Source organism: Punica granatum, chromosome 7 (assembly GCF_007655135.1).
Source record: "Punica granatum isolate Tunisia-2019 chromosome 7, ASM765513v2, whole genome shotgun sequence".
NCBI lineage: Eukaryota > Viridiplantae > Streptophyta > Magnoliopsida > Myrtales > Lythraceae > Punica > Punica granatum.
In genome coordinates this window covers 1,491,748-1,507,638 of record NC_045133.1, presented here as the reverse complement: position 1 = coordinate 1,507,638, position 15,891 = coordinate 1,491,748, and the positions used below count along the sequence as shown (strand labels likewise).

Genomic DNA, 15,891 nt, shown 5'->3' with positions numbered 1-15,891 from the left:
GGTATAAACTTTAGCAACTATATTTTATTTTTTAATAACTGAAAATTGTAGTTGCTAAAAAGTTTATTGCTTGCTAAATGAATTATTTAACAACTACATTTTTCACTTTACTAAGAAGTAAAATATAATTGCTATAGCCTATAACAACCATAAAAACTTAGTTGCATATTAATTGCCATAAACTCAATAGCTAAATAGCATGACAACTAAATATATGTATGATTGAAAAATATTTTAGTTGTTAAAAATGACTTTTTAGCAATTAAAATTGATTAATTAGTTGCTAATAAATTATTTTGTTGTTGTGTGGGAGATTAACAATTTAAAAGTGGTTGACATGATTGGAATAGTATTATCTGTTATGTGCAAAATAACATAGCATATGCGTATTAATATCATCCATGTGTGTGTGTGTGTGTGTATATATGGAGATGCATCACATTATTAAGATTAGAAAACTGGTTAATAAATCAAATTGAATTAATCATGAATTGTCATGAATGTTGAACACTAAAAAATTAAAAATAGAAAAAAGAAATAGTACAACTTAACGATGACTCGTCTATTATGTAGATATACTTAATTGCATCGATCGATTAGCAATACTTTAAAGTATAAAGTGACGATGAAGATGACTAATTCTCATCGTCACCATTGCGATTTTACTTACGCGGTGAGTGATGCAAGCCCTATCGAAAGTCAAACTTTAGTTGCATTGCCTCTTTTTTTCCGTTTCTTTTTAAATTTTATGTTGACGGAGTGATCAACTGCGATATTTGTTGTTGTTGTTGTTGTTAATAAAGTAAGAAGCTGATTGACATTAATGGAGAAACCTGAAAGTGCGATCTTTGGACTCTGTTCATAACAATATTTGACAAATAAGCATAACTAAATTAATGTAAATCGAATTGATCAGACGTGTAGTTTAATTATGGTATAATTTAATCTTTTGATATGCCGAAAAGTCTAGCCTTGCTTATTAAAACAATTGAACATATATAAATTTAAAAAAGGACAATAACTATAATTAGAAGAATAATAATGTAATGATAAGCTTAATATATTGGCTCCCCCGTTTGAAGTCATAAGCCTCAGCATTTTCATATTGTGATTAATTACTTAGAAATGCATAAACTTTTAACATTTTATCAATTCTAATACGATTTTTTTTCTTAAGCTAAAATTGCACAAAATATCAAATTGATATCAATATCAGTACAACATCATCTTTGTTAATCGGTGAGGACTTAGCGGTAGTCACCGCCCCTCAATCGACATCGCCTGTGATGACATATGTCGCCGCCAACCTCGATTGTAGGGTGGTGGCCGTTAATGAGTCTCTCGCCACCGATCTCTCTACCTTCCTTTCTCGAATATACTTTTTTTTTTTCAAATTCGGACAATAAGGGACTCACCGGAGGCTAACGTTGCCCCTGTAGAGTCGTCAGCGACTACTGAGGTCGCCGGCTACCCCTATCGAGGGTGGTGGCCAACAATTCCCGTTTAAATTAACAAAAAAAGTTGACGCATACTAATATTGATATCAAATTGATAGTTTATGTAACTTTAGGTCAAGAAAAAAGTTAATACTAGAATTGATAAAATGTGAAAAGTTTGTATTATTTTAAATAATTAACCCTTTCACTTTGCCCTCCTTTAAAAAAGAGAATATATATATATATATATATATAAATCAGACAACACAAAAATCCTTGTTATGAGCCATATTATTGTAACTAATAGAAATACATCTCAAAATAACTAAGAACTAGCTGGGAAATTTTCATTACTATCAAATGCAAGGGGCAGAGACTCACAATGCTCTTAGAAAAGAACCCACCAGATCTATATATAGTAGTGAAATGACAAAGCATGTTCAACAAGATAATGCTACGTGTCAACTCTAGGATTAATAAGATAGTGTCATGTGTCAAGCATTTAATTCTCTATTACATGGCTTCACCCACAATGAAGCTCCATTCTATTTAATTATTATAAAAATAATCCCTAAAAATTTTAAATAACCATTTGAAAAGTTAATATTTTTAAATTTATACACGGAAAATTAGAAAAGTTAGAGAAAATTAGATAAGTGGAAATCTCTCCTCACGTGAAATATACGACATTCCCCTCCTTCTTCAACTCTCTTTTTTTTTGTTTAATTCTCTCTAGATTTTTCAGTTATTCATTTGTTTGTTTCATCCATTAATATTTTTTCGTAATTTTCCATTAAACTAGTTAAGCACTGAAATGTTTTTGGTTAGGGGAGGTGGTCTTTTGTCTTTTGATGCAAAAACATAGAACCCTCCACCAAAAAAAAAAAAGAACCACTAAAATGAGAATAAAAAGATTAGTAGAACGAAAAATAATTTGAAATAAAAACAAATGAAGTATGTGAAAATATATATACAATAATTAATTTCCTAAGACAACAAGCAAAAAAATATAACGGAAACCATTTCCTTAATATATATATATATATATATATGGATTTTTCTAAATTATATATTGCCGCCCTAATGTTAATGGGTAAGATATCATGAATGGATTCTAAAATGACAGCTAGAATTCATCACTTTTTTTTTCTAAAAATAAACTTACATGCTTTTGGAAAAAAATCACTTTCATGGATTATTAAGAAAAAAAACACTATATTTATCATTTTTATCAATTTAAAATGAGTATTTCTTTAACGTTAAATTAATTATTACACCCATTCATCATGATAAGTTATGTATATTAAATTTATCGTTATGCTAAGGGCATTGACCAAAAACAAAATTCTTGATTGATATATTTTCTTTCATATCTCAACACGATTTTCTCTATTTTGATTTCTCTTTGACATAACTTTCTCATAATAACTAACAATTATCTATCAGTTAGCTTTGTTTTTGTTAATTTCATCCATCTTTTTATGCATGTGCTGTTGTTAAATGAAAAAAAAAAAGAATATTAGCCACTAAAAAATGTCATGATATCGACTCTAAAATATATCTATATATTATATACAATATGTAATACGACCAAATATAAGACTTTACGTATAATGCCACGTAATTTTTAAAAACTCAGCTCCAAATGTGTTGATTCTTTCAATTGGTTGAAATTGATATTTTGTTGCTCATGCAAGTAGTTACTTTTATTATTTAATTAAAAAATTTCCAAAATATATTAAATTAAAATCAACTCTACATAAAAATTAAATAATCTAAAAAAATTAAAGCTCTACATTATAACTAACCTTGTTTTTCAATATATTTTAAGTTCTATAATATATAATAGCGAAACTATTCTCCATTAATCGCCACATAATCTAAAATTTTAAATCCTCAACTCCTCATTATTCCACTCTTCACTTACTTGCACTTAGGATTAAATCAACTTAAATCATTATTATATATGCCTTCAAATTGATAATCCACAAACTATAATGAGTTTTCCCTGCTTTTTGTTTCTAATGTTTTGTTGGTATACACCGAAATTGTCTAGTGTGACTATAGTAAAACTCTTTTCATATTCCCCATTTTCTCTTTCTCCCCTACAGGCATCATGTTAAACAAAGCTCTCCAAAATTTTATTTCAATAGGGCTAATCAATATAATGAATTTAATATTCTTTTAATATAACTAACTGATATTTTCAAATTTTAAGCAACAAGTTGCGTGATATATAAGATATATATGAAAATAACTCGTCGATAATAATTAAATGCTGCTCAACTCGGGTGTAACTTGCTAGTTAAGCATCATACTAATATACTAAAACAGCTGTTTAGGTGGGTCATGTGTCAAGCATACATTTTTTAGCATTTTTTTTTACAAAATAATTCCGTTTATGTTTTTTTTTTCTTGGGCGAGCTGTTATCACTCATGGGAAGATCTGCTCCTCTAGAAGGACAGCCCACTCCCATAGCCAAGGCCGAACTTCGATCCTTGCCTGGCCACAAGGTTCTTTTAAAAAAAAAAAATCTCAAACTTTTTATATCTTCAAAATAAAAAACTACCGCAAACTTATGTAGTCTTTAATTTTATCTCTCTAAAAATCCCTACCAACTTATATAATTTTTCAATTTTATCCTTCTAATTCATTCTAAATTTCTAATATGAAGTCTTTCAATTTTATCCCTCTAAAAACTTCTACCAACTTATATAATCTTTCAATTTTATCCTTCTAGTCCATTCCAATACATTTAAATACAATCATCATATGTTTTTCTCCACCATTTCCAAACTCATATTCCTAACAATTAATTTCGAAACCGAGCATGTGCTATTTATATTGTGAAAAACTCAATAATAATTGTTTTAATGTACTACATTATATATATATATATATATACACACACACATTACACCATAGTTGAAAGTCCCTTTTTTTTCCCTTCCATCTAGCCAACGTACCCATTTATATTGAGATAATATATCATCTATCAAGCATCTCTTCAAATCATTACAATGAGATGTAATTCTCTTATAAAAAAGAAAAATCATTCGTATCCAATACTGAAATAATATTAAAATACACCTACCATTTATGTTTTTTAAAGTTAATTTGATTTTAGTCTTTGTTAAATAATAAATAATTAAACCAAAACATATTTAATAAGGTTAATCTTTTAGATTAGATGGTTATAATATCTCAAAATCTCATACGGTATAAGAGCGCAGCGCGTTTGGCCCCCATTTAATTATTTCCATGTGATGGCGTCCAAAACTAATCTAGTCACTTTAGAGTGAGCATTAAATAATAAATAATCAAATAACGTCGTATTTAATAATGTTAACTTTTTAAATTAGACGATTATGCAACTCAAAATCAATGCTTTTTTTGAGAGATAAAAATCAAAATTTCTTTTTGGTAAATGATAATAATCAAAATTTAATTGTTTTGACTTTATAATTTTAGACTAATTGGTGAATGTAATTTTTGACTCGCGGCAACGCGCTGGCCTCACAACCTAGTACTAAACGAAAGACGACCCATGTGCATAAAACAGAGCTGTTGGATTAAACGAAATAATTCTTTGATTAATATTAGAAAGATAATAAGCTAATGAACAAATATATATATATATATATCGAAAAGCAATGTGGGGGAGCATGACGGCACTTTTCTTTGTTTTTTTTTTTAAATCTTGGTCGTATTTTCAACTGTTCATAAAATTTAATTTCATTTTTAGATATTCATCATGATCCTATTGTCTATCGTGAGAAATTCATGTATTGCTTTTGAAAAATGATTTTTTTTTCAATTCGCAAATAATTAAAAGTCATTTCCAAGAAACAAATAAGAAATCAAAAATATTGAATTACTCCTCAAACTCGTTCAAAGCGCAGGCTATACACCTAGTAATATCTTAAACATGAGTTTGTATTTTGGAAAAAATCGTCTTTCAATTCCTTTGCATTGCTATGGTAGAGCCTGCCTTCTTCTAGGAACAACTGGGTTCTATATTTTTTAGGATATTTACCTAAAATGGCCCATGATTTGCCTGTTTTGTCAAATCTATCATATACTTTTTTTTTGTCAAATCTATCCCGGCGTTATCTTTTCCGTCGACATCTAACGGCCGTGCTAACGTGGCGCCTACGTGGCAAGTGTGGCCCACTATCTCTCCACGTGCCACGTCAGCACGACCGTTAGATGTCAACGGAAAAGATAACACCGGGATCGATTTGATGCAAAAAGTAAACCATGTGATAGATTTGACAAAAAAAACATATGATAGATTTGACAAAACGGACAAATCATAAGTTATTTTAGGTAAAAACTCCTATTTTTTTTATATATGTCGATGATCTCGTCTAGCTTTTGATGTTACCATTGTGGTTGCATAACGACTACCCCATTGCACCTCGAGAGTGCCCCTGGCTCATTGATATAGCCATCGGTCGCTCTCCCTTCACTCTCGCGCTGCTCTGTGCAGCTACAGGCCCTTCATGTCGTATCAGGAGATTCGAGACTGAACTTGTCTTTGTTAGTCTGCTCATAAAGAAGTCTCTTGCACATCAACTTTAACGTCAAGAGTTCAATCGTTTGCTAACACATTACCGGCTTTTTAGCAGGTGAACCTGAAGCCCGTTCTCCAGAGACTTCCCGAGATGAAGCAGTCGACATTGCAAATTCAGGGACTTTTATTCCAACAGAGATCTCGAAAAATGTTTGAATTCCCTGATAACGGCAGCTCCTTTCCTGCAGCACCTCGACCAATATCGAGTCCGCTCGTTTCCTGCAGCACCTCGACAAATATCGAGTCCATATAATTGTGCCATTTTAAGTGTAATAACCCCTGCAAGGCGGAAGTGTCCGGTCAATCAATCAAATGTGGACCTGCTTACAACCTGATCGAGGCTTGCATCCAAAAACAAAACTGACTGATTGTATTAGGCAAATTAGTTAAAAATCAACATTACACTCTCGACGTGATCGATCAATCAACAAGAGACCCTCCCACCAGTGTAAAGAAGAACAAGTTTGCTCTGCATCTTGAACAGCTTGTTTGGTTTCACAAACCGATTTTAAGTTTTAACTCTACTTCACTTAACTCCACTCATCTTCAATTCAACAACACAATCATTATTTTCTCTCAGCTATTTATTATTTTTTCTCATAATTCGACAACACAATCATTACAATCCAATTAAAATCAAAACTCAATCCTACTTAACTATAAAACAAAACACAATCCGACCCAAACAACAACATGACAACATATAAAAGACCTGACTTTTGCACCGGAAGAGGATCGGACCCTGGGTCACACCGAAACCTCGTACTCCACGACCGGGACAAACCCGGCCCGTGGAAGGGCCCATTGGATGGAACTCGGAAGGACGAAGAGAATATTCTTGTCTTTTTCATATGCAGAGAGGATCACGACATGGCATGGCATGGCATGGCATGGCAGCAGAAAATGGAAGCTCTGCTGCAGATTGGACTGCACGCAACTTTAGGATGAGAACGTTATTGGGATGGGGGAAGGAGAGAGCATAAAGGTCGGAAGGAGCCAAAGACCGAAGATAACTCTTCCATCGACTCCCAAAATCGCCTCTTGATTCCGCTCTCTCGCAATCAAACGACATCCGACGCCGTCCCGTAGCTTCTATCAGACCATGAGCTGGTTCTTGCTCCGCAGAGGACTGAGGGTCGGGGCTCCCCTGACGGCTCTCGGTCGGCTTTCTTCACTCAATCCATCGAGGTAGCGAGTTTCCTTCGATGATTCTTCTGTTGGGGTCTGTTCTGTCGTTGAGTACTGTCTGTTTTCGTTTCTGGGTTTGCGTTTGTTGGTGATTATGTGCTGGACCAGAAACCGGGCCGGACGTTCCTTGGATTTCTGTTTAATGATTTTCGTGTTAGGCTCGATTGCGCGGGACGATACGGTCGGCTCAGTTCTGAGTTCTAAGCTGTAGAAGTTTCGATAGGATCCGTTTTGGATGTATACGTTACTGTCCCGTATCTATTAATAGTTTCGATGTCCAATGATGATTGTGATGGGGAAGAAAAGGTCTCGTGTTTATCTGAATCTGATCATTTAGCATTTTAGATCAATCGACCTCAGCTTAGTAATCAGCTTACCCCCGGCATAGTGGTAACTCTATGGACATAAAACTCAACAAATTCAAAATGAGTAAAAGCAATTAGCAGCAGAAATTGACCTGCAGAATGAAGATCATTAACCAACTCGCGTAGTTTTTTGTGCTTATGTATATGTGTGAGTATGTTTTTTGAAGCTTTTGCTCTTCGTAGTTTGTTTGTCACTCGATGCTTATGTTAGATACAAGCTATACATGCTTGATCGATAACCATTCGTGGCTTATAGCTTAATCTTAGCAGTGAAATGAGAGAAATGGATGATAAATTTCGTGCTATGTCAGATATATATGTTTCCTGCATTACTATTTAGAATTATGTGGTGGGCACCGGCTCGAATACTCTCAAGTGAAGTTCTTTCCCAGCATTGCTGATTCTTAATCTTCTTCACCTCTGTGGCAGATCTCTCTCGTCTTTATCTTTTGCAACGGTAGAAGTTGAAGAGATGTCGGGTACTCAACCGGCTGAAGTACATAACTTTGGTAGGCACTTGAACTGTCTACAAGTTCCTTGTTTATTCCACTAAAATGTGTTCACAAAACGAGTTTTGTTCCATTTGGAGCTCGCAATTGTCTCAGTTAAAGTATAAAGTAGTTTCATGATATCTCCTGCAGATGACTTTGCGCTTTGTTCCGCATCAACCTTTTGATTGGAGTCAATCTTATTCAGTCACGTGCTTATATTCTTAGTGCAGGGAAAATGGACTAAATCTTCAAATTGGAACAGAATTGTGGATCCATTGAATGGAGAACCTTTCATTAAAGTTGCTGATCTAAATGAAACAGAGATACAGGTTTGGGCTTCCCCTGTTCCATGTCCTGATGTTCTCATTCTTTCTTTATATGGGAAACCGAAATCCTAACTCTTCATACATTATCATGATTTCTCTAATGGAGTGAACAGACCTGTTTTAAAATTTAATGGTGCACCCACAATTTGAGACCACGACCTTTGGTTTATAGTTCTTGACCGTGATTAATTGCTTGACCTGTCCCACTGATTCTTCCAGCCTTATGTAGAGAGCTTGGCCAAGTGCCCCAAGCATGGTCTACATAATCCCTTCAAGGCGCCAGAGAGGTACTTTTCTTTCCCTAGTCATTCGTTTCTTCCCCTTTGGGTTTTCCAGATGATTAAAGAGTTTTACCACTTAGGTATCTTTTATATGGAGACATATCGACTAAGGCAGCCCACATGCTTTCTCTGCCAAAGGTAAAATAATTAAGAAGCTATGCTTCCCCTTCTCAGCCTTTCTGTTAGAAGCTTTTCTGAAGGGAAAGTGGCATCTGAGTGATCTTCCAGGTTTCTGACTTTTTCGCTCGGTTAATACAAAGAGTTTCTCCAAAGAGTTATCAGCAAGCTCTTGGCGAAGTCTATGTTACCCAGAAATTCCTGGAGAACTTCTGTGGCGATCAGGTGCGTCATGTGTAACTTATCAAGCCTTCTCTGCCTCTCGTTCAGCAAATCAGCTCAAATTGGGGGGGATGCATTTCTCATGTTAGCATCAATATTAGATTTTGTTGCATTTGCATCTGAGTTCTCCTTCATCAAGAAAGTAAAATAAACATCAGGGTTGTCTGCTGAAAGAATTTACTATGAATGTTGGGCAGGTTCGTTTTCTGGCAAGGTCATTTGCAGTTCCAGGGAATCATCTTGGACAGCAGAGTCATGGTTTCCGCTGGCCTTATGGTCCCGTAAGCGATTCTCTTCAGCTTTCTTTTTTATTAATGATATTATATCTTATTAAAAGAAGAAACATTTTATATGTTTGTGTTACACTTCACCGGAAAAGAATTGTATCACGTGAAGTGTTTGAGAGTGAGAGAAGGATCAAGAGAACCATTTTTTTTTATACAGTAGAAGAAGAAGCCAGCTTCTCTTATCATTGAAATGCATAGGGACATGATCATATCTCGTCCGATTATCTATTTCCACATGTTTCATTGATGTATTGAAAGTATTAGCCTGTGATATGTCCACCTTGAGTTTATAGTGAATCCTCAATGACAAGAATTACAACCTTTTTCTTTATCATTTTTGGATAATTTAGAGCTTTCGTTAATCACAAAAAATGTTTACAGCAATAATGTCCAAGATTACAACCTTTAATTTATATACACCAGAAAATAGAAAAGAAAATAACAGATATTTCCTTTTCTGCAGGTTGCCATCATCACTCCTTTCAACTTTCCGATTGAGATCCCTGTTCTTCAGTTGATGGGTTCTCTTTATATGGGTAACAAACCCGTCCTTAAAGTTGACAGTAAGGTAATTTATACTCGTATTCCATAGCGTGAAATCTGCTTGTAATCTTATTTATTAGTTTGCAGAAGCAAATAGCTCGGGTTTCTTGATTATATTCAGGCTGAAAATACTCAATTAGAATAAATATCTTTGTTTTTGTAGGTCAGTATAGTTATGGACCAGATGATACGATTGCTTCATCACTGTGGAATGCCCGTGGAAGACGTTGACTTCATTAATTCTGATGGGAAGACGATGAATAAGCTTTTAGCAGAGGTTCGATCCTTTGATATATCTTTCTCATACCAGGGCGAGTGTCCCTTAAACCCTCCGAAATAAAATTAGCAGTTTACACTCGCTTTGTCATTTACACAGGCAAAGCCACGCATGACTCTTTTCACCGGCAGCTCCAGAGTGGCCGAAAAGTTAGCAGTTGATCTGAATGGTCGGATCAAGTTGGAAGATGCAGGGTTTGACTGGAAAATTCTGGGGCCCGATGTTCATGAGGTTTTCATCATTGACCATTAATTTTCAACGATTCCTCTGATACTTGTATTTGACCTACGTCCCTTTTATGGTTGTTCAAAGGTGGACTATGTGGCATGGGTATGTGATCAGGATGCATATGCATGCAGTGGTCAGAAATGCTCGGCGCAGTCCATATTATTCATGCATGAGGTTAGAGCCTGTTTATGTTGACGAATCAGGTTTTTTCTGGTAATACTGTTAAATAATTTTCTTTGGTTCATGTTTGGCTATTCTTTTTATTTCTTACTAGGTTCTCTATATTTGTACACAGAACTGGTCGAAAGCTTCCCTTGTAGATAAAATGAAAGATCTAGCAGGGAGAAGGAAGTTGGAGGATCTGACCGTTGGCCCTGTTCTTACAGTAAGTATGCTTTACTGCAATATGTATTTCAACAGTGTCAAGAAAGAGAGCATTACCTCTGAATTGTTGTTTAAACTCTCCTTCTCGTATTTCTCTCCGCATTGCTGATTTTGTCCCTTCTTGTGATTGCAGTTTACGACAGAAGCAATGTTAGATCACATGAATAGATTGCTGGAGATTCCAGGCTCGAAGGTTCTCTTTGGTGGCAAGGCTTTGGAGAACCACTCTATACCAAAGATATATGGTGCGGTGAAACCCACAGCAGTTTATGTGCCACTAGAAGAAATTCTGAAGGAAAAGAATTTCGAGCTCGTCACAAGAGAATTATTCGGACCGTTTCAGGTAAATTCGTGCTTATTTAATGTAACATCGAATAGTTGATATTTCCGGGCAATGTCGTTTCATTACAAAATGAGTTGTAGATTGAATGTTTCTGATTTAACGTGATAGTCAATGTAGTTTGGTGCTTCTGATGCTGTTGTCCTCCTAGGTTGTAACGGAGTACAAGGATGATCAACTGCCTATGGTGCTCGATGCCCTCGAGAAGATGCACGCGCATTTAACAGCAGCAGTGGTTTCAAACGATCCTCTGTTCCTTCAGGTAAGCTTGGTTTCACAAATTTCTTGATCTCTTCCCAATTCTTTTATCCCAAGCTTTTCTAATTAAGTAGGAAGTCAATTTCAGGAAGTTATCGGGAAGTCGGTGAATGGAACAACTTATGCTGGGTTGCGAGCTAGAACGACAGGGGCACCACAGAACCACTGGTACATGAGAAGTTCTTAAGCTATATATTGTCCTCGCTAGCCTCTCCGAGATTCTGAGCAATGATTCGAACTGAGGAATTCAAACTAACCGTTGATTCTCTTCTTATCATATAGGTTTGGACCTGCTGGAGACCCGAGAGGAGCTGGAATAGGGACCCCTGAGGCGATAAAGCTCGTTTGGTCTTGTCATAGGGAGGTCATCTATGATTTCGGGCCTATCCCGAGAGGCTGGGAAGTTCCACCATCGACATAACTCTTAACCCGGAGAGGATGAAATGGGTGCAGGAAGCTGCGTAGCTCTATTCGACAGGTACAGGGGTAGCTGATGCGGTTGTGCTCTGCATATTATCAGTTGAAAGCTGAGAAAATTTTGACAAGCCACATGAATCATCATTGAATCCCCCCATACTCATGTAGTTTCAAGTTCCCGCATGAAGGCGAATCCAATGTATGAGATCGTATAACTGCGAATCAGCTGATTTCTGAATAAAATCCAAATGCACGAGCGCGAAGCATCGAATAATTCAACTGCTGTTGACTTGCTTCGGACCCGCTCGATGAAACTATCTAAACTAGAGAAAAGGCCCGAGCATTGGACATATTAATAAATCTGCGATCACAAGTAATATCCTCCCGTTACTAAAAGATTTGTCCGTAAGGACTATTTTTTAATTTTTTGTTTGCAACTACATATTTAATTAAAATTTTATTTTTATTAATCATATTCTTGTTCAAATTTCTTTAATTTTCTCATGAAACCGATATGATTTATGAAATTGAGTTTTATCATAGTTCATAGAGTGGTGCATTTTATTTGCTTATAATGAGGCAATATAACTGCAAAGATTACTTTTTTTTCTTGTTTTAATAATATATATATATATATATGACTTTTTTACTTTTATAGTGGAACAACTTTTGGAATTCTTGAGTGATACGGTTTGGCATTTGCGTATCACTTGTCGCGTTATAATTTGTGAAAATTCTAAAGGTCATTCAATCGTGGATTATCTATATCTTACGTGGCATCGCCCAATGAGTTTATTCGACTTTTATAATTTATATAGATTCTATGAAAAGATACCACCACCGCCCATGCCACCGTAGGACAGCAACCAGCTGGCCTGCCTTGAAAAATGAGCGAACCATGTTGCCTGCTCAAAAACTACGCGTCGGAAGAACTACGAGCATGAACACGAGCCCCGACCATGCCAGGATTTATGGACACGGACGGGCTATGGAAATCTCTATTCGATGGACCTTGGCCTTTCGCTATGGCTCCGGGTTCGGGCCTTAATCGGTAGTCCATAACCCGGTACTTGACCCGTATATGGGCTCAGGCCCACATTGGCTTTGACTTCCCCGAGCTCTAGCTCTTCCTTCTTCAGCTCCTTTATCGAGACGGTGCCTACTCAGTCTCATTCCCTTGGCCGCTCTCCGCCGTCGCTGGGCCACTTCTCTTACTCTTTCTCTCTCTCTCTCCCCTCTATTTCTCGGCCGGCCTGTTGGCTGTGTGACGGCTTCGTCCGCCCTCTGCTGCTGCTGAGCTCTTCATTTTGCCTCGCCTGGACTGAAGTGAGTAACGGTTCGAATCTCCATATCTAGGGTTTTGCGTTTTCTAGGGTTTATGGCTTAATTGGTGAGCGTGTAAGAGTTAGTTTGCGGTTGCTGCCTAATGTTCCGACCAGGATACGCATTTGCTTCATGTCTTCTCATGACGTACTGCTCGGGGACTGGCAGCTTAGTAGGCTCGCCATTTCGTTTTCCCTAAAAAACGAAAACTTTGGATTTCTATGACATCGACACTGCTTGAGATTAAATTTTTGTTGTTTGCAGTTCTGAACAAACAGGTCGTTTCCGGTGCTTAAGATTCTTGGTCAATGACTCTGCTTGAGACTATAGCCAAGGCTTCGGCCGCCCGAGGGCCAGATGATTTAGCTACTGAGTTCCCGATCGTGTTGAATCCAGACTGCAGTCTTCTCAAGCCAAAAAACGAGGCCCCTAACCCTGCATCGCTTGCTAATCCCATCATGGGCTGGCAATTCTCTAAGGCCGACTCCAAAATCATGGAACTAGTCAAAGGTTTCTCCATGACCCTCAAGCGGAAGCTCAAGGACACGAACAGATTCAATGGGAAGGAGTTCCTCAGCATTCTTAATCCGTTCCTTGAGAAAGTGAGGGGGGCAGTTGGTACTGAAAAGATCAGGGTTGATAGAAATGATCCAGCATACACGCGGGTGTTGATGGAGAATGTGGGATTCCTTATGGGCAAAGATTTGACGGGATTGGTTCTTGAGGCCTGTGTAGCTTTCGAACTGTGGGAGTTGGTGTCTTCCATGATTGCCTTCGGTATTGTCGAGCGCTCTTTCTACCCGAATTTGGTATTGAATATTGTTGCCAAGAGGAGGTCCGATTTGATTGTTCTCTGTATCAGACATGCCTCGGATCTCAAGTCGATGGAACTAATCTGCATATTGAAGTACTTCCTCTGCCCACCTAGAGATGCTTTTGCTACCATGGCCAGTGTAAGGCAAGAATGGGAAGACCAGGGAGCGCTGTCTATTAGGAATGCCAAAGACACAAAACTTAATGGGGAGAAGCTGCGATTCGATAGGGATGCTGCAATTTTGCTTATGATAGCACTCGACAATTTCTCCGATCCTGAACTCTGTCTGCACTATTTGCTCGTATCTCCTAACATCGATGAAACGGTCCTTTCTTTTGCTATCAGCAAATTGAATGGCGAAGAACTGACGAGCTTGATTCGGTACCTGGGCAAGTGGTTGAGGAAGTACGAAAGGTTTCCTCAAGCGGTTCCATGCTCGAGAGCAGCTTCATTATTTGGGTTAGTGGCCTGCAACTGGGTTCCCAGGCTCGAGGACGTCATAAGATGTATTGGTCTGTTGCTGGATGAGAACTTCTCATCTCTGGTTTTGCACTCGGGGTTCCATGAAGAGCTGAGGTCCCTGGAGAGAGTGGTCAGTCAGTTAACTGCCGAGGTGAGGCTGTGCGGTTCAATGGCTAATGTGGTCGAATCTCTCCTGAATGAAGATAAGCCTGTGGTCGTTTAGAGGGCCTATATGGATCAGTTCTCATATTGTCATCGAAAGAGATGAAGGAATTTTGTGATTTTTGCAGTTCCGCGAGGTACTTTTATGTAAGGACGTGATTTAATGTTATTTAGTTCTAATTCCACACGATCATTTCATAAGCATCGTAATTACCGATATCAGCAGCTTGACAGTAACCTATTGTCATTCGAACATGTTAAATCCTCAGCCATATCTGCGTGTTGGGCTTCCAACAGTATATGCATGCGGATGCTTTTGGATTCGGAGAAAATCATACTTCACTTTATTTCATTTTTCTCTTAATTCAAAACATAATTGATACTTTTTTTATTTAATAATAAATTCTTATACATATTTTTTAAAATTATTATTATAATTAATTTTTTAATAATAAAATTTTCATATACTTTTACATATATATACATTTTTTTTGTCTTTTTTTAAATTTAATAATAAAATTTTACATTTACTTTTTCTTAACTATTATTACAATTAATATTTATTAATAAATTCACAGTTACTATTATTTATTTTCTCTTATATAGATGGAGTAGAATGGAATAAAATCCTACTCCGAAACCAAACGAATCCGGCAATGAAAGTTATATTTTATATAGGGTAAAGAGGTAAATCGTACCAATGCGGATTAATTCAAGTGATTTGACACTTGTACTCTTTAAATAGATTTCGTATTTTAATTTCATGAATGAAGAAAATTCATAATTGAAAGATTTTTTTTCTCTTCGTGGCCGATGATTTAGCTTGAACTAAAATAGTCGAAGCTCGTTAAGCGTTTAAATTTTAGGATGCACACTTAAAAAAAAAATAGAGAGATGGATAAATTGCAAAGAGAAAAGCCAACAGCTAGATGGATACAACCCAAGGAAAGGGAAATAAGGACCATGAGAAATCCTACATGGCGTATAGTTCGCTGAAATAAATTTGAGGGGAATAAAATAAAAAAGATGGTGGATTTTGAATGATGAGAATTAAATTTCCGATTCAAACACTTTGTTTGTTGGTCTTTTGGAATTAGTACAGAATATAATACAAAGAATTTAAAAAGATAAAAATGCCCTTGATTTATAAAAAAAATAAATATTAAAAAAATTATCCAACCTCTCACTTGTCCAACTGCCGCCGCTGCCCATCAATCTTGGTTGTTGGACCTCCAACCGATCTCATCTAGTTGATTTCACCAACATGGTGAGATTTGGGCGTCGGGAGGCTTGCGACAACCATAGGTTTCTCAAAGCCTCCTCAACGGCTCGTGGGGCTCATCCTAGGCTTGTGAGCTTAGGGAGAGAACTTGCCTCGAGGTTGTCTGGGCCC

At 36.7% G+C, this 15,891-nt stretch overlaps 2 protein-coding genes across 2 annotated transcripts; both read left to right on the top strand.

Moving 5' to 3' along the window:
- Positions 1-6,889: 6,889 nt before the first annotated feature.
- Positions 6,890-12,054, top strand: LOC116215369 (delta-1-pyrroline-5-carboxylate dehydrogenase 12A1, mitochondrial). Its single transcript, XM_031551051.1, has 16 exons — positions 6,890-7,201; positions 7,996-8,075; positions 8,283-8,386; positions 8,603-8,670; positions 8,745-8,802; positions 8,893-9,006; positions 9,201-9,284; positions 9,754-9,858; positions 9,997-10,110; positions 10,210-10,341; positions 10,423-10,512; positions 10,634-10,723; positions 10,856-11,065; positions 11,214-11,324; positions 11,409-11,488; positions 11,603-12,054. Exons 1-16 carry the CDS (start codon positions 7,116-7,118, stop codon positions 11,739-11,741), a joined length of 1,665 nt encoding a protein of 554 aa, XP_031406911.1. The 5' UTR covers positions 6,890-7,115; the 3' UTR covers positions 11,742-12,054.
- An 819-nt stretch (positions 12,055-12,873) lies between these two features.
- On the top strand, positions 12,874-14,702 carry LOC116215356. Its single transcript, XM_031551038.1, has 2 exons — positions 12,874-13,063; positions 13,325-14,702. Exon 2 carries the CDS (start codon positions 13,369-13,371, stop codon positions 14,557-14,559), a length of 1,191 nt encoding a protein of 396 aa, XP_031406898.1. The 5' UTR covers positions 12,874-13,063; positions 13,325-13,368; the 3' UTR covers positions 14,560-14,702.
- The last annotated feature ends 1,189 nt before the right edge of the window (positions 14,703-15,891 follow it).